We start from the raw sequence: 27,068 nt of genomic DNA on the forward strand, positions 1-27,068 counted from the left end.
TGATAAAAAACAAACAATAAAGTTACAATAGTAGTCCTCAGTGGGCAGTCATAAATGTCTACAACAATACACAAAATGCTTTGGTACTTAGATTTTCATAAAAAAAATTAATATAGTGATATATGGACTTTCCATCAGTAAAGAGTCATGAAGCAAACCTTTCCATTTCAGAATATTCACAAAAGTCATATCATTTTCATGTTTGTCCTGTTAAAGAAATAATGCAGTTATTTCGTTTATAGTAATGTTTCAATATAACAGCATTTTTAATGCGTCAAAAAATCTTAAGTTGACTGCCAGAGTGACGTCTGTTTGTTTTGAGTCCCTAATTCACGAATGCCTCGATTTTATTGAGAAGCTCAGATGCCTTGTTCAGTGCTTCAGTTTCATTCTCTGATTTAAACTGTCCATTTGGAATATGGGGATATGGATGGTAGTTGGGATACTGAGTCTTTTTGGCGTCCACTCCCAGTGTCTTCAGGTTTTCCACAATTTGAGGCAGAACTCTCAGTTCGGCTCTGTAAAGGGAAACTTTTGCAGCTCTGGCTGAAATGGAGCTATTGGTGGAATGTTGACCATTTCTTTTGTACTCTGCAGCTATGAGAGACTTTTCCACTGCTTGATGGACTTTGAAAAGACACCACTCTGTACTCCCCCCACCAGCGTCTTTGTAAGCTGCATTGAGATCACAGCGAGCCTGTCTACACCAGCGCCGGGCCTCCTCTCTGTTTGGCCTTGGGACATGTTCATTATGGGTCCAAAAGTTGTAGGACTGGTGGCCTCTAGAGAATCTCTCGCGACCATCTCTGTGATACCTGGCCTCCTGATTCCATTGTTGATAGAAGTCTCTGAAATTTGAGTTTCCACTTGAATAGGATGAGCCTGCAGTTTTGCCTTTGCCTTTGCCTTTGCCTTTGCTGAGCTCATCAATTCGATTCTGCAAGTATTTGAATGCCTCAGTGGAGAGAAGTTGGCAGTCAGGGTTTTTGTCAGGATGCCATCTCAGGTACAGTCGTTTGATGGCTTTATGCCTCTCCTCTTCAGGAAGAGTCCAGATCTCTTCCAGACATTTGTCAATTTCCCTTTTAGCCTCATCAATAGAGGTTGGTGAGGATCTTGTAGATGAAGAACTTTTATATGATGGTTGGGAAGAATGTGGCACAGCCCCAGCTAGTGGCTCCAGTTCCATGCAGGACACCTCAGCAGATGAGCAAGTCCTCTGTTCAGCTTCTCGTTTCTTTTGACGTTTAAACTGATACAGGTCAAGACAACTGACTTCAATTGGCTCATCTTCCCCAATTTCAATTTTGTATCGCACTGAATATGGTCCAGAGTGCCCAGGCAGTTCTTCAACAATAACTGCATAAATGTACTTGTTGTCAGTGCTGTAGCCAACATATTCCCCCTCTTCAAAGTTATTGAGGATGTTCATGTCTAAGGAGTCGTGCCACTTCTGTGGAATATCTGTTCCAGGGGGTGGTGGATTGAGGACAGAGCTCTCTGTTTCAGCACTGTCATGGATCTCATTCTTAGCCAGAGTTTTCTGAACGTCTTGTAGACTGTCACACATGAGAAGTTGTCCGAGGACTGGCAGATGAATTGATGCGATCCTGTTACCTAAAAGAACATTAATCTCCTTTGTCAATGTCATATTGACATCATTTATTACCTTGGGCTCCATGTCATTGTTGTGTTTTAAGTAAAAGATGCAACCTTGTTGCCCTCTCTTGACAAAAACATCAGTTTCACTGGCAGTTTTGTGTAGTGGCTGTTGGTCCAGCCAAAGCTTTGTTTCCAGGCTTTTGCAGCAGACAATCTGAATACTGCCAAAAGTCTTCTCACACATGTCAGCGGCATCTTCTTGTGTTATTCCTCCCTGTGACTGTTCTCTGATAAGACAAATTAATCCATGTCTGAATGCTACTGAAGACAAGTGCTTGTCAAACCATCCACTAAATTCACAGTCAGCCTCAAGTTCACAAAGCTGCATGTGTTCTTCCACTACTTTCTCCTCAGTGAATTTGGACAGCTTTTTAGGCAGAAATTTCGGAGGCAGCAATTGTAGCAACCGATGATGCTCATAGATGTCACTGTCCAAATGACATTTACTGAGCTTCTCAAGCAGAAGGAACTTATTCTTCAGGGCGCCTTCTAACCTTTTGATCTCAAACACTGTGTCATTGTAGTAGAGTGTGGAGGATGGGTATAATTTACCATCTACTGCAGGAAGATACAAAGTCTCTACATCGTCAACGTGGGACTGCTTTTCTTGAGTTTTGAGTAACTGAAAAAACAGCTGAACAGCACGTTTCACGGTTTTCTGTTGGTTTGGGTTTAGTTGTAGTTTATCACAGGAATCTGCATGAACTGCCTCCAGAACATTGCAATACTGTGCTGCAGTAGGCTGGTCCTTTACACCAATTTTTTTGAAGAACTGAGCGAAAATGGCATCCTGTGGAGAAATGTTGTACAAATATGGTCTGAACTCCTGGTCATGAGGGAGTGAAAGACATGTATCATCAGTCCTCACAAGTTCTTTGTCTTTTTCAACCAACACAACGGGAAGACCAGCCAGTGGTTGTCCTTCAAACTTGTTTGCTTGCAGGAAGGCATAGGAACTTCGAAACACAGTGGCACGGGTTTCGATCAACTGGTGTGTGTTACAGAGCGACTGACAGATGTTGCTCATGTTGCTGGTTACACAGTGCGGAGGCGGTTGCTCATGAGCTCCTGCATTTTTTATCATTTTCAGGAGCTTCGCTGACTTATAAACTGGTAGATGTATAATTGGCATTGAAGACCAAATCAGTTCTTGATGCTTAGAATCGCTTTCAATCAAAGATCCTCTGATTTTAACAACAGTTCTCTCAGTAGCAAACGGTTGGTGATAGTTGCACAGTTCTTTTTGAATTTTCTGAGGGAAAATGAACTTGATGTCAGCGATACTCTCCAGCAATTTTTCCTCTTTGTTTTTGTCATTACTCACAATAATCAAGGCTTCTCTGAAAAGTAATGATGATTTCAGTTTCAACTCTTCAAGCTGACTGTTTGTTTTTGCTTCTGATTCCACCTGGTATGCAAATTTTATTATGTCATCTTGTGATACAACATGCTTCATTCCAAGTTCTTTGAGTAACATTTTAGCAGTTTCTGTTTGTAGATTTCCTTCACACAACTCAGTCCAGAATCTCTTAGGCACAAATCTCTCTTGGGGCAACATTTTCTTGTATAGCTGGACACTGTCATCATAGTAGTACGATGCTGTCTCCAATCTGCCTTGAGAACTGCGAATCAATTTCACTGTCTTCATTGAAGAGATGATATTATCCTTATACTGAGAAAAATAGAAATTATGCTGTAGTGACATCAACAGTTTGAGGCTTTGAAGCAGCTGACTCTCTGTGAGTGTGTGTACAACTGGCAGAATGAACTTCATGAAATACTCCAAGTCAGTCAGGGTTTGGATATTCAGTGTTTGTGACAGACTGCAGTTCTCTAGATTGCTTTGAAGAAAAATACAGTTGCTGTCAGCCAGGATGAACAAATCTGGAAATGTCACCGAATGCATGCTGTTGAGGAGAAATACCTCTTTAGGTCCATCAATCCTCACTCTGTTACCATGTATTGTTTCAAATAATGGTAAGGATTTGAGTTTTCTCTGATAGTCTTGTTTGTCTTTGGACTTGGATACTCCATCCTGGAGGAAACACTGAAGCTCTTTCATCTCATCAGTGGAAAGCAGGGAAAACTCTGAGTGGTTAATGCTGCAGACCTGGTTCAACACAGAGCTTTTATCATTCACATCCATGAGTTCAGGGTGTAGAAGTACATGTATCTCAGAGAAGAATACAGTGTCAAGCTTCATAAAACCAAGTTTAAAGAGGATGCCTGATATGTCTCTTTCTGATGCGAAGTGAATCACACTAGGCATGTCTTTCATCGTTTGCAGGAAGTGCTTGTTGCTTAACCTTGGACACACAACAGGCAAAATGCAGCAGTCATTGAAGAGCTGCCTCACATCACTTAATGTCAGACTTTGTTTTTCACCACTCTTTGTAGCAGGTTTAATTTGACTTGTTAAAAACATCCAAAGTGATTTCATCCATTTCAGTATTGTCTCATCTGGGACATGAAGACCACTGCATGGATCAACTTCACAGTTCTGAAGAAGATCCCGAATTTCTGGCTTCAGATATTTCACTGCGTTGGGAACTGTCAAACTTTTGACAAGACCGGAAGCTTGGAGAACACAAATGTGGCCTTTGTTGGTTTGATAATCTGCAAACTGGTCCTCATAGCCAAAGAATAGACTTTCATATCCTGATATCAGCTTGGGGGATTTGGAATCAAACACTCTCAAAACTTTGTCTCTTGTGAGAAGAAGTGGAAGCCCATTGAGTGAGCTGACGTTGTCCTCTGTGACCTTTTGCTCCTCCTTTAAGCAGAAATGCAAGAGCTTTGAACATCTTGTTTCATCTCTGATCAGAGTGGCACTTATGGGCAGGGGTAAATCCTCAGCTGTTTGGGCTGGGTCATTGAGGGGCTTTTCTCTCAAGAAAGTTTGCACAGTTGAAGAAGTCACATCTTTCACATTGATGCCAGCAGATTTGAAACTATTCCAAACTTTTTGCATTTTCATGGAAAAGGGAACCAATGTCATTCCAAGATCTTCCAAAATGAGATTAATCTCATCACTTCCTGAGTGTGTCAGGTAAGGTGCCTTAGTTGACTCAGTTTCTCTCACATTACACCAGGCAAAAGAGTACTCCTTAAATTCTCGGTTTGCAACTTGACGTGTTGAACTCCTCAGCACTGGAATTACATTGAGACCTCTTTCTTTGATTGATCTATATACCTCAAGTATCATTTCATGCCAAACTGGTTCAACTTCTTTCGACACAGCTGGCCAAAAACACAAGTATGAGTTACTCAAGTGAGACTCAATATATGCAAAAGAGACTTTCTTGTCTGGAATGTTACAGCTGATGTAGTGAAGGAGATCTGCATACAGAGGAGCAATGACATTCTGTTTCAGAAATTCATTCCAGTTAGATTTTAGACTTTGCCCATCTTCTTTCCAAAGGCTTCTCCTGGCAGAATCTACCTCAAAGTTTGCATTGACATGCACTGGCAGTCCAGTTTTTCCTGGCAAAGGAAGAGAACAAAAGGCTTCTCCAATGAAATCCATATGGCTGGACGGTGCTGGACTCTTGCCAATCTTTGAGCTCACACGCGCCGCTACTGCTGCTTGGGGTAGTTTGTGTGATAGTGTTTTTTCTTTTTCACCACTGTTTTTGAATGAGCCAAACTGTTCTGCAACGATCCATTTAGTTTGTCTTTTGTCTGAGGTTGAAATCATGGTTCCATAAATGGTCTTCTGTGGTGTTATTGGTTTGTTTGATTGCAGCGCATTTTGTTGAAGCTTTACAAAAGCATCTTTGCCTTCTCTGCTTGCCTGTGGTAGACTTTTTTCAACCGCAAAGATGGTTTTGAGTTTCCCAGAATGTGCATCGATTTCATGGACTTCTATTTTGCAGATGTTTTTCAGAAACAGAATTAGTCCTTCAGGATCATCAGAGAGGGCAGAGCATAGTTCTTTAATGTCATCATCAGTGACTCCCCTGGTTGATATTTTTGAGCTGTTTGCCATGGTACCCATCCTTAGAGGTAATCTGAACATGGTGCCCTCTTTAAGAGGAAATTTGTCAGGAAGAAAGGATTTGTAGACATCCATGTACATGTTCTTGAAAGTCTCAGCTAGTTTATAGCCAATACCTGGTGGTGCTTTGTCTGAATGACTTTCAATGTACTTTTGATTGGGATCAGAAACGCACAGTAATGCATCTCCAGTGAGGATTGAAGGACAGTCAGTGAGATGGTAAACAGAGTTGAATCCCACTCCGTATTTTCCTATCTTCCCTGCAGAGTTGTGCTTCCCTCCTTCTCCCAGCTGCTGAATGCCAGTCAGGTCAGCATCAGAAAACACTTTGTTATTGAACACACACAGTGCTGGACCCTGCAGATGGTTCCATTTCTTCCCAAATGTTTTTTCTTTGGCATGTTGTCGTTTGTCCCAAACAAAATGAATTTCTGTTGCCTCTGCATCATCAGCATTTTGGATAAGCTCTTTAAGGATATCCTTCTTTGATGGATAGGCTGAAATTATATTTTTAATTCGAACAGTTAGTTGTTCCTGCTGTTCAAACTGAAAAGCAAATGGTGAAATGTTTTCAACTGCATGGTTTTCCAGAGTATGATGCCTGGTAGTTTTGATTCCAAAGTAGCGAGCCATAACACGTGGGATATTCTCGTGGCATAATGTGACACCTGGGGCGACTGGCATCCATGCACTGTCATTGTAAAACATCTCACTCGCAGGTCGTAAGACACCATGTTCATTGGGTATCAGACAGTCACCCGTTGTTTTCTCTTTGGCCTCATATATTCCTTTGTTTAAAATTGTGAGGCAAATTGACAGATCATTCTTCGGCAGTTGCTTGTTGCCATGTCGAGACTGCAATTCCTGCAGCACAGTTTGAAACTGATGGATTGTAAAGCATTTTTCAACGCCTACACTTTCCCAGAGACTCCTGAAACTAGCAAAGGCAGGTGGAAGTACATACAGATAGGGTTTTGCTTCAAATTGCCCATTTTCTGCAACACGACTCACGTTTACAAATGTTCTGCCCACAAGAATGAATGGGAATGAATTTGCCCTCTCTGAAATGAAACTTGAATTCCCCAAATCATAGAGCCACTGATCCAGAAACTTGTAACATTCACTGGCTATTTTGAGAAGCACAGAGCTGTCAATGGATTGAGATTGTTCACTTGTTACTTGCAGCTGCTGAAGAACAGTCTCTGGGCTTGGACTGTCATTGACTCCCAAAATTTGTAGGACTGGATCAGTGTTGTGTATCTTCAGATTGGTATGATCCAGCACAGGTTGTGTCATGTTAACGAGTAGGGAGCATCTGTCACTAAAAACATCAGTGGGCCTTCTTAGTGTTACATTTCGTTCCATTTTTGTATCACCAGGAGAAAATGCTGGGAGAAATTCAATCATCCTCAGTGTTTCCCAGTGAAGGGAGTGTTTGTCATTCATGTGATTCTTCATAAGTTCAAGAAGGCACTTCAAATGTGCATATGCTTTCTTTTTGTCAGTGCTCCAGGTTTTGTGGATTGTGCCTGCTTTCTCTGTGATGTCTTCCAGTAGGAGATGATCATTTGCCATTCCAAGTTCCAACAAGCGTTGAATCCTCGTTGGGGAGCAAAAATCATTTGTGGTACCACCAAGCAAGCGTTCCTCTTCTGGTTCAAAAAGACAGGCCACTTTCCCTGATGGATTCACAAGTTTCTTGATATACTGGAGCTGTCCGCTTTTTGTGGGGATGCATGGATAGCGAACCAATAGACTGTCAATTTCTTTGATGTCAAGGTCAATAGCATGCAGCACAAGAGTGTCTCTACTCTTGGGGTCCATGGTATCAAGGTTGTTAAACACTGCTTCCTGGTAAAACTTCTCCCAGTTCCATGTTCTGCTCTGTAAAACCTTTTCTAGGCCAGCCTGTTTGAAGCAATTTCTCAACCACAGTGGAAGAGGGACAACATGGTTGGATGCTTTTGCATGTTTTTTGCACACCTGCATTGCAAGTGTACTGATGTCTTTGACTGCTTCAATGCTCTCATGTAGAAATATGGCATTGTTCATTGAGCACCAATGTTCTCCATCACTAAAGAGCTCTGGACCACTTGAGTTCTGGGCAAGGACAGAGTAAAATGCATCCACCAATGGCTTGAAAGTTTCACTGACTTTCTCTCTATTGGGCCAAAAGGTGTGATAATTGTAAGCTTCAAGCTGCTTGTTTTCAGACATTTTCTTTAGTGCCAAGAGTACAGTAACATATGCTGTCACTACAGGATCTTGGAGAAGGGCTTTGTTCCACTCATGTTTGATGCCACTCTCCCACAGACTTTTTCGGTTGCTTGTCACAGCAAATGTCCCATTTACATTGACTGGAAGACCGGTGTGAATGGAAAGAGGAAGGGAGCAAAATGCCTGTCCCACAAGATCTGTCTGTAATGAGGCCAGTTTCCCAGTTTCTGGATCATTTTGCAAAGGCACAGCAACCCCCCCAATGGGCAAAGAGAACTTGGCTTGCTTGTTTTCTTGAAGGGCCATTTTCAAAGACTGATGTGTCCCAAAGCAATTGTACAGAAGCCAGGAATGGGATTCAGTATCACCAGATTGCTGACTGGTTATTTGGACAATGTTGATTGTGCTGCAGTCAATGACCTCTTTGCATTTTCCATCAAGTTTCATCAATGATTTCTCAGCTTGGTGCTGCTTTGACACGTTGGTTTCATCAGGAATCGTCATTGTACTCACAGTAGTTTTGGAAACAGTGAGGATGGTTTCCATTTCATCATCTCTTGGCGGAGTTGATACATCTTTTGATAAACTTTGTAGAGATAATGTTTTGATGTTCTTCAGAAACAGCAGGTGAATTTGCGAATTCTCCATAAAGTGCTGTTGAAAAGTAATGATATTGTGTTTCTGATACACCTTTGTGCTTATTTCTGACTTGTGAGCCTCTTCTTCAGTTCGGAAAGGTAGTTTGATCAGAGTGCCTGGATAGGGTTCAGAGGGACTTTTTTGGCTGAAACTACAGCCAAAAATTCGTTCATATGGTCCAAACTGACCAGGAAAACAATGGAAGAGCCTCTGCTGACTGAGATTTAGCTTGATTCCAGGATTTGTTTTATGTTTGATGTGCTTCTTCAGGTGAGTTACATTTGGATCAAGTATGAGAAGACTGTTGCCACTGAGGATAGAGGGCACGTCTGTCACATGATACACAGTATTGAATCCAAGTCCAAACTTTCCAATTTTCTCCACCTTGTTTTCCTTTGAGGCAGCACCAACTCTGACAATATTTGCCCAGTCCTCAGCTGTGAACTGCTCATTGTTAAATGCCCAAAGACAAGGGCCCTGGCAAAGGACCATGTCAGGGTCAATGAGACTTTCAGGAGTATCCTTGTGCACTCTGAAATCCACCAAGAATTTACAAGCTTCTGCCCCAGCATCCTCTGCATTTTGAATGAGCTCTTTGAAGATGTCACTTTCTTCGTCATACTCTTTAAGAATGTTTTTAATCCTCATTGTTATTGGTTCAGATTGTCCACACTGTTCGATTCCAACTAACTCTGGATCCAGGATGTAGGTACTAAGGAATCGGATGTTCAACCATTCAGCTGTTGCTTTTGGGATTTCCTCATGTACGACAAAAATTTCCTCCTGGCTGTAATTCAGCTCATTCAACCCATTTTTGCTTATGTCACAGAAGACTGCTGTTGACAGTGGTTTAAGGGTGTATTGTTCAGTCTCTATGAGGACTGGGACCGGGATGTCATCTTGAACTGTCTTCTTCTCTCTCCATAGCCAGTTAAGAATTTCTATTGACACTTTTATCTCAGAGGAACTTGCAAATGGCTGTTGCCTTTCTTCAATGGTTTGCTGGATAGAATGAAGAATGTCAATAATTTCTTCATCTGAAAGTGATGTTCTCAGGCCAAATTTCTGGAGCAATCTCTTGTATGGCAGAAATTCATTTGGCACTTTGCCAATGTAGGAGCTCAAATCGAGATTACGTGGATAGTCTAGAACCAGATCCTGTGGTGATACAAACTGGTTGTGGCTCCACAACCAGCGTGTGTCCTTGCTCATCACTGTTGCAAAGTCAGAGATGTGGTCTTGCATGTGTTCATAAATGCAACGCAACTTTCTTTTGAAATCCACGTTTGTGTCAGGATCAGCCATTTCCTGTGCTTTTGTTTTCAAGACTGATAAATTCTCTATCACTTTTTCAGGTGGGGGTAGGCGTTTGAGACCAAGTTTTCTGGTAACTCTGTCACTGATCTTTCCCACCAGAGGCATGACATGCCCAACAATGTTCTCATACATAGAATCTCTTATTTCTTCTGGACAGAAGAAACAACTTTTCTGAGACTTGTCATTGCAGTGTTTTTTGTCATCAAATGATTTAGGGCATGGGACCCATTTTAGCATTTTGAGACACTGAAGCTGCTCATGAGAAAACTTTGACAGTAGATCATTAGTATCCAACATTTTCAGGAGCACCTGTGCTTTTTTGAGAGCCTCAGCATGAGAGTCAGCATTCAGTTTGTCAATCAGTGTGGCAGCACACAACAAATGCTCTGGTGACACATCTCCTTCTTTATTTAGCAAGCCAAGATCAGTGAGACTTTTCAGCATCTGTGGTGTTTGAGTGTATGAAGTTGGGGGGAAGAAATCTGAGTCAAAAATGACTTTAAAAGTTTGAATTGTTGGATCAAAAAAGTTTGAGGTTTTTCTCAGCTCTCCATTCACTTCAATGAACCTCAAGTCCTTGCATTTGTGTTTCAAGGTCTGGTTTTGAGCGAAAAGGACAGTGCCATGCTGTAAAATCCAAGTCATGATTTTCTCAGTGTCTTCTTTTTTGCAAGCCCCCCTCTCAATACAGCCAATGAGGATATTGGCTGCTTCAGCTGTGTCTAAGAGTTTAACTTTGAGCAGCTGTAACAGTCTGCGATCAGCCTCATTTGCACACTGCACAACTGAATCAGGCATCGGGAACTCTGTTGGTATTGTTAGACCAGAAGTTAGAAGAACAGCCTGTTTTGATTGAGCTGCAACATCGGAGCCTTTCATGGTTTGAAACAGTGGCAACTTTGAGAGTAAGTCTTTCTCACTGCCTGAGAGAGAATCCAGACGAGAGAGATAATCTTTCAGTTCTTTTTTTGCTCGCTGAGAGGTGGTCTTGAGCTCTCTGACAAGATCCTGAGAATCTAAATTCCCGAAGACTTTCATGACACTCCTTGGAGATGGGCACAGCACATAAGAATCTAGGTCTTCGTGCTTGAGCCACTCGTTTCCTCTCACCACTGTGCCACCGACTTTGTTCACCAACTGAGCTATTTGCTCTGGCAAGTTAAACTGCTTGCTTTTCTGAAAAATGAGAGTTGTGTTCTGTTGTAGTCTTGCTAGTGATACCGGCTGACTGACAGACAGAGGACTGACCGGTATTAATGGAAATCCAGTGAAATTACTTAACTGTTTGAAATGAGTGTTGAGAAATTTCCAGAACTTTTGAAGCCATTCTAGAGGTGGGTGTTGACTGTTGCTGATGTCCCAGGTAACATGCCCCTTCCTCATCTGCTTCCAGTCCTGTGGCAAATACCTCCTTGTATATTCAGCCACCTTGTCTGCATCAATGTTGATGACCTTGAATAAGTCTGAAAAATATATTTTTGGAAGATATATACATAATACAATAAACATCAAAATGTAGTGTGAAAACATGCAAATGATAGATGCAAATAACTTTTTAATTAGTGGATTCCATGAAATGAGATTCCTACTTTTTCTGGCGAGTTCTTTCAGGTGATTATTGCAGGCTGGACTGAGATCAGCTCGGATGAAGAGGTGTTTGCAGCATGGAAGCAGGACTCTGGATAAAGGATAAGTTTGTTCATTGTACATGTAACAAGAACAAGAACATTTGTATAAAAGTTTAGTGTACTTTGAGAGTGACCAACACCAAAAAATAATCGATTAAAATCTAAATCCAATCCAACTAAGTTAAAAAAAATCACATCTGTGGTGTTTTCTGAGTTCTGCTACAAATGACATGGTTCCTGAATGAATAAAACCTGCCATGCATGTATAATCAGAGCATTTGAGACTGGAATGCAGGCCCACACCTAGAGTATTTACCTTCTCATACCACATGCAGCAATAAATATTTTTATATTAACAATGGATTATATGACTGTGTTTGATGTGAAAGGGGTCACATGTAAAGACAAACCCAAAGTGTTAGTATCTTTCAGGCATCGTTTTTATTCTATGGGCTGCACCTTACTGTTTTGGTTCAGTCTCAACCCTCTCATCAAACCCTTTCAGCTGCAGCAGGCAATTCCTTTCTGCAAACGCTCTGATAAACCCAATGTACACTGCTTCCCCAGACAGGCAAAGTTACTGACAAGCTGATGAACATAGTAAAGCATTTAGCAGCTAAATAAGAGCCAGACATTTCTCTCAGGGGTTAGGGATGACCAAAAGAGACCTAGAGATAGAGTAGCTATTAAAGTCAACAGGTGGACACAAATACAAACCAAAATGAATGCTTATGTTGCTCTGCATGTGGAAAGAGGCAGCTATTTGCTAGCACACACACCATTACAACTTTAAGGGGTGCTACAATGTCAATATTGTGTTAAGAGCCTAATCTGCTCACTAATCAGTAGTGATTATGCAATAAGGTAATAGTGATAGTAATGCTGTTCTTTGTTTTGCATGTGTACCACATAGTGTTACACAACAAAAAACAGACTAAATGATAACTGGGATTTTTTGGGAATTGTAGACACACCTTTAGTAGTGATTCCGTTTTTTATGTAGAGAATAGAGCAAAAATGAAAACCCTACCTTGGAAATTCACTGCTGTCAATTAGAGCAGTGTCCTCCTCTCTGTCTGTGAAAGATCTGAAAGAGCCATCACTGAGTGGCAGCAGCTGAAGACCCTTGAGTTCTCCGTATCTTCCATCACTCAAAACATATTCCAAAAGACAGAGTTTGTCGTTTTTAGAGATGGAGTGCACACCAATTCTGCGGAGAACATCCCTTAAGAAAGCTGGAGTCACATGTTTTAGGGTGTTGACATGTGGATAGGCCTCATATATAGCTCTTGCAACAGTCCCCGGTAAAGTGACAAGATTTTCTCCGCAGGAAACCAAAGTCCTTTTAATGGCAGCCAATATGTCAGGGCTTGTTGGACCATTACAGGGGAACACAGCTTCTGATGGACTGATGAACATTCTCTCATCTTTGGCAAGAGAGAGGACAGCCATATCGTGTCTGAATAAGTGTTGAAGAACATCCAGAGCGACAGCATACCATTTGTCTTTGTGCTTTATCTGGATGATGTCTGGCCACAGATCGTACACGGATGAGACAGGAAGAATAGATCTTTGTGCAAGTTTGATAGCATCTTGAATAATCATGAGGTATGCCTGTGGGAGCACCTCCTTCATCAGCAGTTCATTCCAGACAGCATGTTCATCATGTTTCTGGTCTTCCTCTTGCCACTTGATTTGTCTTCTGTTGTCTGTGAGTCCAAAACATGCATTGACATAAACTGGGAGTCCTGTCTTGTTGGATTCATTGTTTGGAAGGGGAAGAAAGCAGCTCAGTCTACTTTCACTACAGTCTCTCCTCTCACCACAAGGGAAAGCCAAATCAACTTGTGGGAAAAAGCTCAACTTTTTTGCGAGAGAATCGAGATTTTGTACGCTGCCTTCTTTCATGGTACATGTTGTCACAAGCCACTTTGTCTCTTTGTGGTGCCTTGAATTGAGGGTTATGGATTTGAACCTTGTTGAACCCTCAATGATCGACTTGTCCTCTGACTTCAAAACAACATCTGTGTGGACTGACGATTGTACTTTAAGTCTGGTGCTGACAGTACCATGTGTGTTGATATGTATCAGGGACACAGAGGTGACATTTTTCAGGAACAGGAGGCTTAAGTCTGCATCCACAATGAAGCTGTCAAAAAGCTCAGCCACCCTATCAGAGTCATATAGATTATCTGAAATATCTGATGCCTTGTTGCGCAACGGGAATCTGAAAATTGTCCCGTCAAAGTGCTGATCCTCTGTGACAATTTTTGACCATTCTTGTCTGCTTACAAGCGAAACTATATCTCGAAAGGGTTGGAACTGATCATGCATTGTCATCAGAGCTTCCTGGTCTTCTGCATCATCCAAAGACCACAGAAAATCTTCCTTTCTTTCTCCAAATATTTTTTCTTGGGGGTCCATGAAGCCAAGGTGCCCTGAACTGAATACACATGGCACGTCTGTGAACGAGGCAAAGCAGATATTGTCCAATTAATACTTCTATAAAAAGTATAAAACTGAGACTTATGAGTGGTAAATGTACACAGTCTCACCTGTTATGTGGTAAACAGAGTTGAAGCCGATTCCAAACCTCCCGACTTTGTTTGGATCATTGCGCTTGATGCTCCTCCCTGCTGTCTGGATGCCTCTCCAGTCGTCATCAGTGAATGTTGAATTGTTGTAGGCGTAGAGAGCAGGACCTTTGCAAAAACAAACAAACAAACAAAAATGAGTACCAAAGAACCAGCAACATACATTGCAGAGACAGCCTTACATCTGCTGAATATAAATGGTTGACATATCAGACTCTAACACCATCTTATCCAGTGATCATGAGAACCAAGATATGATTTTTGTAGTTATGAGAAAAAGACATTACAGACATGTTCTCTTTGATCAACCACACTCGATATGGGAGGAAACCCACATGAAAACAAGCATAGAGGGGGTATGCTAACAAACTGTGCCATTGGACTACCTTCTATTTGCTCTGTTTAGCTTTTTTTTTTTTTAATATCTATCTTTATTAAAATATAGATTAGATGTTGATAACCATCCCAGAACATTGCTTCTCTGTGAACATCCTGCATACCTTGGTATTCTCCCAGTTCATCAGTCCAAAGGCTCTCAGTCCCATAGCTTCTCTCATCATGGATGAAGACCACTTCTGTGGCTCGAGCATCGTCTGCATTTTGGATCAGCTCCTGATGGCAAATAAAAACAATAACCATCAACAGAATGCAGCAGACCAAAGCTAACAAGCAAGGATTCCATGTTCCTCTAATGACTGCCACTGTGCCAAGGTCCAAAGCTGGGCTACACAGATCAGTATAGTTAAAGTCCCTGCACACCCACACTTTTCACTTAGGTTGCCTAATTAGACCTCCTCTCAGGATTGTGTGGGCACGTACAAACTGGACTTGATTGACATCTCTATCACCCCTCTGATGGTTTTGTTGTACCTGTTTGGGTGGGAAACATGCCCCTTTATCATTCTTATTTGCTCATTGAGCTTGGTGACATCATTCAGCTCACTACTGTAGAAAGCCAAAGCAGCTAGACTTTCTTAGAACCAACACACCTAAATGAAACACAGCCATAACTAATGTCATTCATTTCTCCAGTTTAATTTGTAACATTATTGACTGATGCATTATACTTTCCAATAGTTTGTCAATCTTCATGAACACAAATGGGGGTACCTAATAAACTGGCAACTCAATGCATTGTCAAATGTAGAAGACCACCGATGTGTGACTAAATGATACATTGTTTGCTACACTCCAGTGTTATTGAGTTTCTATATTAACTGTTTAGACAGTGCAAAGGTACAACAATAGGCATTTTTACTTAAGACATTTTGACATGTCACTAATAACATTAATGAAGGCTGAGCTCCATTTAGTTGGTTCATTTTCAGGGTCCTGGTATTGTGCGTGCTGGCTCACTGCTGTGGCGTACTGGATCACTTTAATAGAACAGAGCCATTGTTACAGTTATTAGTAACACCTGTGCTTTTCCTAAAATGTCAGGTCAAAATGTCCGCTGTGAAGAAGGCTTATGGGAGCATGCTTTACACCAAAATGAGTATTTTGGGTAAGAAAAATATTTTTCATCATTTTCTTTCAATAATAGCATTGGTGGAGAAACAGAGAAAACAATGTGTGTTCTCAACAAATTAATCCAGCTCAGTGTCCCAGAAGAAGAGCAGAAAGCTGCCTTCTTTAAACATCAGGCCACAAAGCTGATCTCAAAGTTTAAATGAGAATATGTGACAACAAGACTCTACCATGAATTAAAATGAAATGCAGTGAAAAAAAGGATTTAAACAGGGGCCACAAACTAAGTACTGTCCCCAAAAACAGCAATTAAAGCAAAATAAACTAATTACCCAAAGAAAACTTCAACAGTCAAATGATTGAAATCAGGGAATCATAGTTTGGAATCATCATTCACTTTAATAAAATATGTTTAATCAACTGCCAAATTCCTCAAAGTGACCCTAATGTTAGAAATATTTCTGTTAAGCAACCAGTAAGTCTTAAAAAGTTTCCCACATCAACATTTACATCCAACACTAAGGACTACCTCACCAACCTGTCATGAAATTTCTGTTGTGGAGAATGAAACCATTACAGCAGCATGAAGCAGACACAGTCTTCCTCTTTTTGCTATTATTGTTCAACTGTAACATTGCACAATACATTCACTGCACCAAGATGTTGCCAGAAGCTCATTTGTTCATCCGTGGTCCCTCGGTGAGGGCCCACTAATCTGATAAATGGGTTCATTGAATGTGACCACATACTTTATTTTATGCATTTGTTATTGGTAAGACAAATATGATTTCATGATTCTTATCCAAAGTGGCTTTAAATCAAATAAATTTGTGTGTTTTTACTATATACAACACTTGGAACAGAATCAAAATGTTTAGCAACCGTGCTGGTCATACCAAAAGAAAATCAAAAATCCAGGTGTGTACAATATTTAAGAACAAATGGGTGATGTATCAATTAGAAAATATGAAATAAAAAGTAATTATTATAGTCAGTATTTGACAGAGCAGCGTACAAACCTTCAAAATCTGTCCGCCATCTGGATATCGACGTAGAATATCCTTCAGGTAGTCAATGAAGGGCGGTGCTGTTGGCCTGAAGGACTTCCTAAACAAGGCAGGAGGAGTAGAGAAGGCAGAGTTTTTACTGGCATAAAAAAACATCGTCACATTAGTCCAAAAATCTTCTGTGTGGAGGATCATAAGTGGTTATGAGACTGTCATGTATTGTTATTGTGTATAATCAGTTTTGCAAACAAGCTCATTAGGTCAAAATAATGCATCAAGCAGGCATTAACTAGCAACCTAGATTATTATTTAAGGTTCTGAAGAAATTACTATTAGTAACTCAAATATTGATTCAGAGCACAAAGATTCAGAATGAACACGAGGCGGCCGGCCTTTCCACGTCAGCTCTCAGCACATGAAATTACAAACAGGCGAGGAGCAACTCACCGAGTCTTTTTCTTTGACGTCGAACTCATCCTTCCTGAGGTGGATGCTGTAAAAGAGTCAAGAGTATTGTGCCAAGAGCATTGCAGAGCAAATTTTCTTCTTTTTTTTTTTTTTTTCAAACCACCCTACAAATGCATTTAAACTGCTGAATATTTGTTTTAAAAACCTACATAATTGGACATTAATAGATACTGAGTGAGGGTCTGACTGCTTTATTGTCATTTTACGATACTTTATCTTCAAAACTTCTTCATCTGTAAATTCAAAATGGTCAAATGAGAAAAAGTCTAACCCTGTGTTAGCAATGCACGACATGTGCACAACATAATCAGAAAGTATGAGAAAACACAGCCTTATGAAAACTAATGGCGTGGCCCAGACATTTAGAGTCAGATCCAGACTACAGATGCACAGGTGGAAACTGATTTCTGGTTTTTTAATACACTGACTGACTGATGATGAAAACTAGACAAGAGAACGAAGTAATCAGATAGCTTTGCTGCGTCATGCTGCAATCCTGTCGAAGGATCAGCTTCGGCCTCTGCACTCTTCAGAACCAACATGAATAGTGTTTAAGCTGACAGTGTGTGAGGCTAAAAACTGTTGTAGCACCTGCAGGGTCATCCAGTTTTATGCATCACTCGTGGAAGTAGCAGATTTTTTCTCAACAATGGGGAAGTCTGTTGCGGAAGCTGGTGCATGAATAATGTAATCAGAACAATAACTCACTGTCGGGGAGAGTCGGACAATATGAGCCAGTTTTTACTTATGTTGTCGTCTGAGCAAGAAAAAAATGAGACAGATACTGAACAGTGAAGACATCTACTCATATTTCAGGATGTGTCCTATCAGTTGAAATGATAAGAATGTTTCTAGTTTCTACCACAAAGGGCCCTTCAGCTGTAGCCAAACTTGTGGCCCCTGGTTAGGGGTAAGTTGATCCGAGTCTGATTTTTTAAGTTTTAAAAAAAGTTATCTAATAATACATTTTCACTTTGCAAATAACCTTAAAAAAAAAGAAAAAAAAAAGAGAAAGAAATACGACTAACTCCAATAACATGAAATCAACTAAATGAAGTTTAATATTCAGAATCTTCTGGTATTTGCCACTGGTGAACTAATATCTTTTAACTGTGGGTACTCATCCAAACCACTCTCGACCTAAAAGAACATACTTCCTTCTGCTGAGGCAGTATTTAAAGCATTGACTGTGTGTAAACACGGACATGACAGCTCCCCGTAAGTGAAGCCAAAACATCTCGACCGCCCCCTCGTGGCCGGCTATGGTATAAGTCATAAGGGTTTAGAAAAAAATCAATGAAGCTGATGAGGTCAAACATTGAATATATTGTCAAAAAGGGTTAGCAAGTTATCACTTCTTTTTTTTTACTTTTTATTTTACACAGCGACTCAACTCCTTTGGATCCACTGGCTCAGTTTACTCCTCAACCTTTGGCTCACTTTGTCCCATAGCCAGCATTTTAGAAAAACAACTGCCTTTCTCGGCCAAGTTTTTTTTGTGCGTGCATGTAAATAAATACTTGGCCCTTCTCCCAGTGCATCTCTCAATCACAGCCAAACAGGAAGGCTGGGTACTTCCTGGTCACATGAAACAGGTGTTGGGTGGTGTTACCCACTGGCTCATCTCATCTCACTCTCACCTGCCTTTTGAGAGGCTGCTCACTGCAGAAGCTGGCCTGGCCCACCTCCACCTCTGTGTCCAGGTCAGGTCCAACCCCTCCTAAACTTTGACCAAAATGTCCAGAGAGATGGAGCTGGACGACCCACTTGGCTCTGCAGTGAGCCCCACTCGTCCCTTTTACTCACTTCTAACTTGTTGCACATCCAGCCTTGCTCTGGATTGTATTGTAGCAGTCTGATTGTTGGGCCACACTGAAAAAACTCTCTAAAAGCTGTATCTCTCCTGGAGGAACCTGAGACTGGCTACACCTCTGCATCTGTAGCTCTGAGTTGAGTAATGCCTCCCTCAAAAGCAGGAAGTACAGATGAATAAATAAATGCAGGAAAACATATGCAAAAGAATGAATCAAGGCAGAGGTGCTCAATAAGATACAAGAACTAATACAAAAGGAGAAATTAAGAAGAACAAGAACAAATGAACTTTTCTATTTAATTTCATGTATGAATTTCCTCATTTCTCTGGCACTCAGATTCTCCTTCATAATAATAATAATAATAATAATAATTATTATTATTATTATTATTATTATTATTATTAAAAGTAACAGTGATGCAGTAGTAAAGGCACATTACCTCTCTCATATCTGTGAAGAGTCGCTTCAGTTCTGCTTGTGTCCTTGTTTGCCTCACAAACTCAGGATGTTACAGCAGCTCTGCACTTTATAAAGGCTGCTGGTGTCCAACCCCAAAGTACACGTCTGTTTTGTCCTCGTTTCTTTCGTTTTCCACCAAACTCAAACTGGTGGAAAACGAAACTTAAGGAGGCGGCAACAATGCAGCTGAATAATGATCGTTTCTGTTGGCATCTCCAATGAAACGAAACTATTTTGAGTTAAAAGTAAGTCGTTGTTTCCGTGGATGAGTGTCTGCCCTTCAGATGACCCATCTGTAATGACCGTGCAGAAGTCCACCCATGAAAGCGCACTTGGTGCCATCACCTGCACACATCAGTACAGGCTCATTAAATCAGCCTCTTCATCAGTCGTGAGTCACACTCGGTTTTAGTCTGAATGTTGTGTTTCTGGTCTGTTTGGTGGCTCCTCTGACCCTCATCGCACTGACACTTATCCCGCCGCTCGCTAGATGATGCTGCAGCCCAGTTTTAGCAGAAAAAATCCGGCAGCCTCTGGCAGGAAAGCGCTGGAGACAAAAAATGCCGCCCAGCTGTCGCCCCGTCAGGACGTGTTGTTGTCATATTTAGGCTGACTGCGATCACAAGATCATTTGAACACAGGAAGAATGAACGCGGTATGTAAAATCTTGGTCTGTGAGCTTTTACTCGCATCCCCGAATCACCTCCCCATTGTGCGGCTCGAAGCAAGGCCTGCTGCTCAGCCCAGCTGACTGGCTGCTAAGCTAGTGTGTTTCCACCGGTTCACGGCAGATTTGCATGTCGACTCTTTGGCCAGTTCACCATCCTAATCAAATTAGCTTTAGTACAATACGGCGTCAGTAATAAGCTCATCCGTGATTTAACCTTAGTAGTAATGAAGCCGCTGGAATCGACCTGCTTTGCGTGCTGCACGTCTGTTTGCGGGGACACTGCTGAAACATTATGTGTTTATCACTTTCAGATATGTCAAAGAATGAAACCCCCTCCTCTCCCACTGTGGTTGTAGACAGCGCCATGCTGGATAAAGCCGGGGATAAAGGCCAGCAGACTGGGCACTGCTCAGACTGTGGATGCTCTTTCAGCCTCCCGCAGCCTGACTCTGATCCTGAGTCAGCCAACACTTCAGCCGCTCCTGAACAGCAGCATGTGCACAAAGTGGACAGTCCTTCTCAATGTCCATCCTGCCAGGCGGGCAGCAGCCTCCAGAATGGTCGGCGTCCACACCGGCGCATCCGCCTGGACCCTCACAGCTGCAGCCTGTGCACCAAAACCTTCATCTCCTCCGCCCACCTGACCCTCCACCTAGCCTCTCACAACAAGGAGAGGAAGTTCAGATGCAGCACCTGCGGCAAGTACTTCCATCAGTCGTCCCACCTGATGGCACACAAGATCATCCACAGCGGGGACAGGCCATTTAAATGCCCGGAGTGTGGCAAGACCTTCGGACGCGCCTCACACCTGAAGACCCACCGCCGGCTCCACACAGGCGAGAAACCCTTCAAGTGCACCTACTGCGACAAATCGTTCACACAGAAGGCGGGGCTCCTGGCACATGTTCGTCTTCACACAGGTGAGCGGCATTACAAGTGTGAGCAGTGTGGTGAGGGTTTTCGCTCTTTGGCGCTCCTGCTCTCTCACAAGGCTGCAGAGGCGTCTGGGCAGGCCAAACCGGTGTCGGCACCAGCACTCAGCCTCCCCCAGAAGACACAAAGTAGCGCCGAGGATCTCAAATGTGGCGTCTGCTGCCGCACCTTCGTACGATCGTCATACATCAGGCTGCACATCCGCCTCAACAAAGGACAGAGGCCATATCACTGCAAAGTGTGCAACAAGACGTTTGTCAAGCTGGATACGTTCGTGAACCACTGTGATAAGCACTTGAGACAGAAAAGGGACAAAAGCAAGGAGGTGAAAGACAAAGTGGTTAAGCCTCCCCTGTTCGTCCCCCTCTCCAGGCCTCCTTCTCCTGAGTCCGTACCCGCTCAGCCTTTATCCTCAGAGGTCAACACACGCTCCAGAGCGAAAGCAAAGAGTAAAACAGACGCATGACCAAGAGGAGCGCATCCACCATCTCAACACATGCAGAGCTGCAGTGTGGTGTTTGGTGTCATTCTCAAAGTGACAAAGAGAGCAAATTCATAGTTGAAAAACTCCTATAATAGTTACGTGATTGATATGCTGTTTCAACATGAGTTTACTAATTGCACATTTATTTAATGAACTTAATTGTGGATGATTATGTTTATAAGTTTTACAGTCTGGTTTTTAAGGCATATTTTAGCTGTTAATGCTAATAAAAATTTGTAACTAACATTTCAGTGGCGTGAATCGCTCACTCTAATCTTTGAATACAGGAGAAAGTATCTCGAACCATTGTAATTCATGGTTAATATGCTGTTTGCTTAAATCCATACAAGCCTGCTGGCATGTGTAGCACTCATAGGACATACAAACAATGTAAAGAAATGCATATTGTAAAACAATATGCACATGCAGTAAAAATAAACGTGAAAGCATAATGTGGAGGGCTGGACCAGTTCTTTTGTTGCACCATGAGGCCACACATATCTGTTATTATTAATTATTTATTGTTTTTATTTATCAACTGTTGTCAAAACAACACTTTTCTTGCATGAAGATCTTTTGTCCGCTTTGCCCAAACAGCATTCAAGACAAAGTAACAGTAACGTCCTCAGTTCAATCTCATGTTACTACTTCTTTGTTAATCTGCTCTGTAACATGATTCATAGTGTGCTGCATCACCTGCGCCTGCAGTTATGAGGCTGAACACTAAAGGACTACATGTCCAGCCGGATGAGCCTCCTTTGACTGTCCCTTTCACAGTCGCACTTCCTTCCAGGTCCGCAGCAGCTCACAGCTGATGCCTCACTGACCCTAAACTCAACAGAAGATGCAATCGACTGTTTTTCTGTGGATCTCCACCGCTGATGGAGAATCTGTCACCTCCACATGGGGAAACTCTTTGTCCCAACCTGTGGACAGAACAGACAGACAACTATAAGGACAGGTTAAAGGTCGAGTGAGGACTCTTGGGAGGCTGATGTATGTCACATTGCATGAAAGTCACAAATGTATCCGTCAGATAAGGACGGCATAAAGTGAAGTTTGCCTGGCAGTTGTCTGTGTCCTCTGTGCTGCTGCTGATGTTCCACGTCAGGGTGACGGTCATGTGGCGTCTCCAGACGGGGTTCCTGCGCAGGACAACGCTTCCACTGATGGAGTCTCCGGCAAACACACTAACTGGCCTGTCTAGCATGAACAGAGTCTGCTTCCAGTGTGTCGGCCTGAAGAGAAAAGAGTCCTTTTAATATCGTCGCGAGCTACAGTTTTTGACTTTTATCGACAATATTAATATATTATTTGCAGCCTGTGACACAAAGAGCTGTACTCAGGCATTGGTTATGAAGTATTTGTCTGTTTGCCATTAATTTTGACTTGTGGAATTATGTGTATTGGCTGTTGAAAATTGCTGTTTTGAACTGCACAGCGGAGTCAGCGTTTCATGTGTTTTACTCTGAGTAAGGTCCGGTGTTTAGCTCCACTGCTGCGCCCCCTGTCTCCAGGCTCTCGAAGTGAACAGTGAACCAGGCAGTGAATCCGTGCAAAACACCAGACTTTTCAGCACAAAAATGAAACTGACCCTTCATTTCCTGGGAATTGAAACAGAGCAGAAGAGAACAGTTACCAAGAACACCTTGTGTGGCATGGTGCAATTTCTAATAGTAACAATAAAAAAGATAAACCAGGCTTGATGCACAGCAGTGTATAAACGAACAGGCAGGCATAAGGAATAAAAGAGGAATGGATCTAAAAAACAATAAAAAATAAAACACTTTGGATAAAATGTAAAAATGGGTGAATTAAAACTTAATATAGATCAATGCAAAACTTAAGTGCAACATCAAGAATAAAGTATAGTGCAATTGAATAGTTAAGAGTAAAAAACATCAAAAACATCAAACATCATTTTAACATAATAACCAAACTCACACAGTACCTCCAGGTCTTTGACTTGCAGAGTGTACATGTCCAGGCTGATGACATCGCAGGGAGCGGTGAGACAGTCATCAGGCTCAATGAGGTGGCTGAACTTGGGCTTGGTGAAGAACTCCTGCTGTGCCAAGGGCCTGCAGACATGACACGTTATTCAACACCATGAGGACATCGAGTGCCACCACAGATCTCATATGACTCAGGAGGGAAAAGGACAAATTCTAAGAAATAGATGAGAATGTAAACAACAGGCAGAACAGACAGACAATACTGTTACACAGCATATATTATGAAACTGTTCAAAGCTGTTACTACTGTTCACAACTGGCTATCTAAATATGCTATCTTAATATAACGCTTTTACCCAAAATGACTTAAAATAAGTGCATTCAACCATGTGGATACAAATGACTATATGAGTATTACGTGTCAGAAATGGATAAAACAACATCTTAAAGAACAGTAGCCTGAAATACAACGTAGTTTCACATTATCTGAAACCGTCAGAGCTGCTTTGACTCAATGATAACTTGTCCCCGAGTTCATTCTGTTGAGGTCACTCAGTCCATGCAGAAACTGAACATTATATGTAATACTGTGGCCCCTTGATCTGAGCAAGTACAAAGAAATCTAAGTGAGACAGGTGACTAGTGACCCTTACTGAAGAGGAGTGAAGTCCAGGCCATAGGGCTGCTCCCAGAAGGCCATTTTCTCTGCATAATAGCTGTTAGCCTGACATGGCACAAGGGTGAGGGCCGCAGATGAGGGCCACATCACGCCGCCATCCCGAAGCCAGCGGTCCCTGGCCAGCAGAACTGACTCAACCATGAACTCGAACTGGACCAGAGGAAGAAGAGACAGAAACACGATGTAGTATATATACAACCCGGAATGGGATTGGTGATGGGATCCAAAAAAAGCTGTAATAATACAGAGATAAGGATGAAAAACATCATCACATAATAATTATTATTATTAGTATCAGCAGTGTCAATATTACCAGCAGGCAGTTACCCATCCACTCAGACACCAGGACGTCCACCTGCTCGGGCAGCTCGATCTCCTCAGCTCGTCCCTGGAGCACCGTGACCGACTCCTCACAGCCGTTCTGCTTCACCAGCTGCCTGGTGTACACTGCCATGGAGCTCGCCTCCACAGCATACACCTACAATACCACAGATAAACTCACACCACCATGCTGTTTACACCATGTTGCAACCCTCCGTGTCCAGCAGATGGGAGTATAAGTACACTAATGTTTAACACACAGGACATCTATGAGTAAGCTTCAATAGACATTCTGTTCTTCTGACTCAATATATTTCTCTGGATATCCTGTGAATTTTTTTTATCATTTGAGATGCACTCAGAGCTTTGAATGGCATCTAACATTTCAGGGTTAAGAATTAAGGTATGCACACTTTCATGATATTTCAGTGTCATGTTAAGCAAATGTGGTCTAATTTTAAAAACATTCTGGTTAAACGTCAAGTTTTAGATAACTGCTTTACAGTGCTCACTCTGCACCCCTCTTTGAGGCTGGCAGCTCCAAGCTACATTAGCCACTACTGGCAGAACACACCCACCTCTCTACGATAGATTGTGGGTGGTGGAGACACCAGGTTTTAACAAGGAAGAATAAAAAACGACAATCCCGTACATTTGATTCTGCTGCTTTGAATTTAAACCTTCTTTCCTTTTTTTAAATGTTCATCTTAAGTCCATCAGTGTTATCAGAGTGCAATCATAAATGTTTGCGTAACTTCCCCATCAGCCTTATCGTTGACATTACCACTGAGGGCTGTGCCAGCTGAGCGCAGAACAGGCTGATGATGCCAGTCCCGCAGCCGAGGTCCATCACCACCTTATTCCTCAGAGAGGCTCTGTTGCTGAGGATAACCTGCCGATAAGCCTCGGTGCGGCTCTTATCTGACAGCATCTCCAAGTGAAGCCTCTGTCGAATGAAAACAGAAATGCAGAGTAGCTTATTAGTGCAACATGTGACGAGCCATGACACACACACAGTAATCAAAGCAATACTGAGGGTTTGGCATGTTCTTTTACAGAGACAGACTGCTGAATAAAGGTGAGGTTATGAAGTAATTACAAGTAAAGAAAGCAACAATCAATCACATAACTGTCTGTGTCTGGCTTGCCTTGATGGACAAAGACTGTGTAATGAAAAGCGACATTATGAAATGAAATGCTCATTGCGAAATCAAGAGACATTTCATTAAATAATATTCTGTATTTATTAAAGTGAATCTTAACTCTTTCTTAGCTTGTGACATGCAAAACATTGTGCCCCTTTGAAGTATCTGACCAGTGTTCCGTAGCTGCCAAAGTATTCTTCATCTTGCCATGGGTCCTCCAGGGAGGTGTCCTCCTCCTCCTCCTCTTCCTCAGCAGCACGCTCGCGCAGGTAATCGGCGGGGACATAACCTATGACCTCACGCAGCTCTGCCCACCACCACTCCGAGGAAGGCTTGGCATGCACGAGCAGCCTGTCCCCTCTGCTGAAACTAAGCTGCGGGACAAACACAGCACAGTTAAGACTAAACTAGGCACCCGGCCTCCAACTTCCCGGTCTAAGTGTGCAGTTACTACGCCGCCAGACGTGTGTGTGGGTCTCTAACCTGGTCGCTGCCACTTCCAGTGAAATTAGACAGGGCAACGTACTCTTCAGGAGACGCATCATCCTCAGCCTCTTTCTCTGTCTGCATGTCTGACGGCAGCTGCTTCGACACACTTGCTGTTAAGTTTCCTGTAGGAACAAGTTCCACCTGTTCGCGAGATAACAGGGTGTCTCTGTGAAGGGAAAAAGCTATGTACTACAACGAAATGAGCAGTAGAAAAAAAAAAAAAAGAAAAAAACACCGCCGCACGCCAACTGGCGAACACTTCCTGTTTTGACGTCGAGTTAAGTTAGCGTGCCTTCACGTGATGTCGGAAATACTGATGCAGAAGCTACACTTCAAGCGTACAGAGGTGTTGACGAGAACCAAGAATGGGGCTCATTACAAACGTGGATCTGGAGTTTCTACATGCGATTACGTTAGCATGCCAGAAACTTATGCCAGGATACCGAATTGCACAAAACATTTTAGACATTCTGTACGATTTCAAATATTCGTTTCGTCTTCATTACAATGTTATATCACATACTTTCTCAAACATGTAATCATAGCAAATTTTATTGCATGTCTGTTAGTACAGCCTAATTTACTCCGTATCTCAAAGCACTGAAAATTACGTTGATAAGTTGACTTCAGAAGTTGGAAAAGGGGAATTTCGGAGGATGCCGTGAAGGCAACACCGCGGTCTAACATGCTTTCATTCAAGATTTTTTGGTAGTTTCGGCTTCAAACAAAGAGATCTACTGATATTAATTTAAAGATAAAGGACTATTGCTTTTCGCGTTCATATTCAAATTCGTACATCAGTTGTGATAAAATAGATCAGTGATGGGGGAAGAAAGAAGAGAAAGTTCTACATCACACATTTTAGTTTATTCTCGGGACCGTTTTCTATCTTTGATATTTTGGGAGAAGTACTGGTTAATTTGACCTCTATGAGCCCTAAAACAGTTATTTAAGTGAAACTATGAGAAGTTTAGCGGGAAAATGTTTCTTTGGTGGAAATGCTAACAGCTCATAGACATCTGAAACATGATAAAGGGATTTTTTAAGAGGTCACAAGTCAAAAGGGATGGGAACTACTGGTTTAATCGTTAATGATGTATTATATTTTATAAGATTTTTTTTG

The 27,068-nt window shown here is 42.0% G+C and overlaps 3 protein-coding genes across 4 annotated transcripts in view; 1 reads left to right on the top strand and 2 right to left on the bottom strand.

Moving 5' to 3' along the window:
• Nucleotides 1-19,307, bottom strand: part of sacs2 (sacsin molecular chaperone 2) — a 199,074-nt gene extending 179,767 nt beyond the window's left edge. The window contains exons 1-8 of one of the 2 annotated variants that reach the window (XM_070975392.1): nucleotides 19,250-19,307; nucleotides 16,976-17,021; nucleotides 16,541-16,628; nucleotides 14,555-14,666; nucleotides 14,016-14,162; nucleotides 12,491-13,922; nucleotides 11,422-11,510; nucleotides 3,830-11,295 (exon numbers count right to left, since the gene is read on the bottom strand). In XM_070975392.1, coding sequence (XP_070831493.1) covers nucleotides 3,830-11,295; nucleotides 11,422-11,510; nucleotides 12,491-13,922; nucleotides 14,016-14,162; nucleotides 14,555-14,666; nucleotides 16,541-16,628; nucleotides 16,976-17,004 — 9,363 coding nt within the window. In that variant the 5' untranslated portion in view covers nucleotides 17,005-17,021; nucleotides 19,250-19,307. Of the gene's footprint in view, nucleotides 1-252; nucleotides 11,296-11,421; nucleotides 11,511-12,490; nucleotides 13,923-14,015; nucleotides 14,163-14,554; nucleotides 14,667-16,540; nucleotides 16,629-16,975; nucleotides 17,022-19,249 lie in introns of those variants that run through there. The other variant, XM_070975391.1, reaches the window with a different exon arrangement.
• A 479-nt stretch (nucleotides 19,308-19,786) lies between these two features.
• Nucleotides 19,787-21,808, top strand: LOC139340552 (zinc finger protein 436). Its single transcript, XM_070976441.1, has 2 exons — nucleotides 19,787-19,924; nucleotides 20,251-21,808. Exon 2 carries the CDS (start codon nucleotides 20,253-20,255, stop codon nucleotides 21,336-21,338), a length of 1,086 nt encoding a protein of 361 aa, XP_070832542.1. The 5' UTR covers nucleotides 19,787-19,924; nucleotides 20,251-20,252; the 3' UTR covers nucleotides 21,339-21,808.
• An 81-nt stretch (nucleotides 21,809-21,889) lies between these two features.
• Nucleotides 21,890-26,235, bottom strand: prmt2 (protein arginine methyltransferase 2). Its single transcript, XM_070976440.1, has 9 exons — nucleotides 25,940-26,235; nucleotides 25,627-25,830; nucleotides 25,096-25,257; nucleotides 24,304-24,468; nucleotides 23,965-24,140; nucleotides 23,308-23,437; nucleotides 22,824-22,960; nucleotides 22,420-22,594; nucleotides 21,890-22,282 (listed from the first exon to the last, which is right to left on the bottom strand). Exons 1-9 carry the CDS (start codon nucleotides 26,024-26,026, stop codon nucleotides 22,250-22,252), a joined length of 1,269 nt encoding a protein of 422 aa, XP_070832541.1. The 5' UTR covers nucleotides 26,027-26,235; the 3' UTR covers nucleotides 21,890-22,249.
• Between the last annotated feature and the right edge of the window lie 833 nt (nucleotides 26,236-27,068).

Source organism: Chaetodon trifascialis, chromosome 12 (assembly GCF_039877785.1).
Source record: "Chaetodon trifascialis isolate fChaTrf1 chromosome 12, fChaTrf1.hap1, whole genome shotgun sequence".
In the NCBI taxonomy this organism is placed as follows: Eukaryota; Metazoa; Chordata; class Actinopteri; order Chaetodontiformes; family Chaetodontidae; genus Chaetodon; species Chaetodon trifascialis.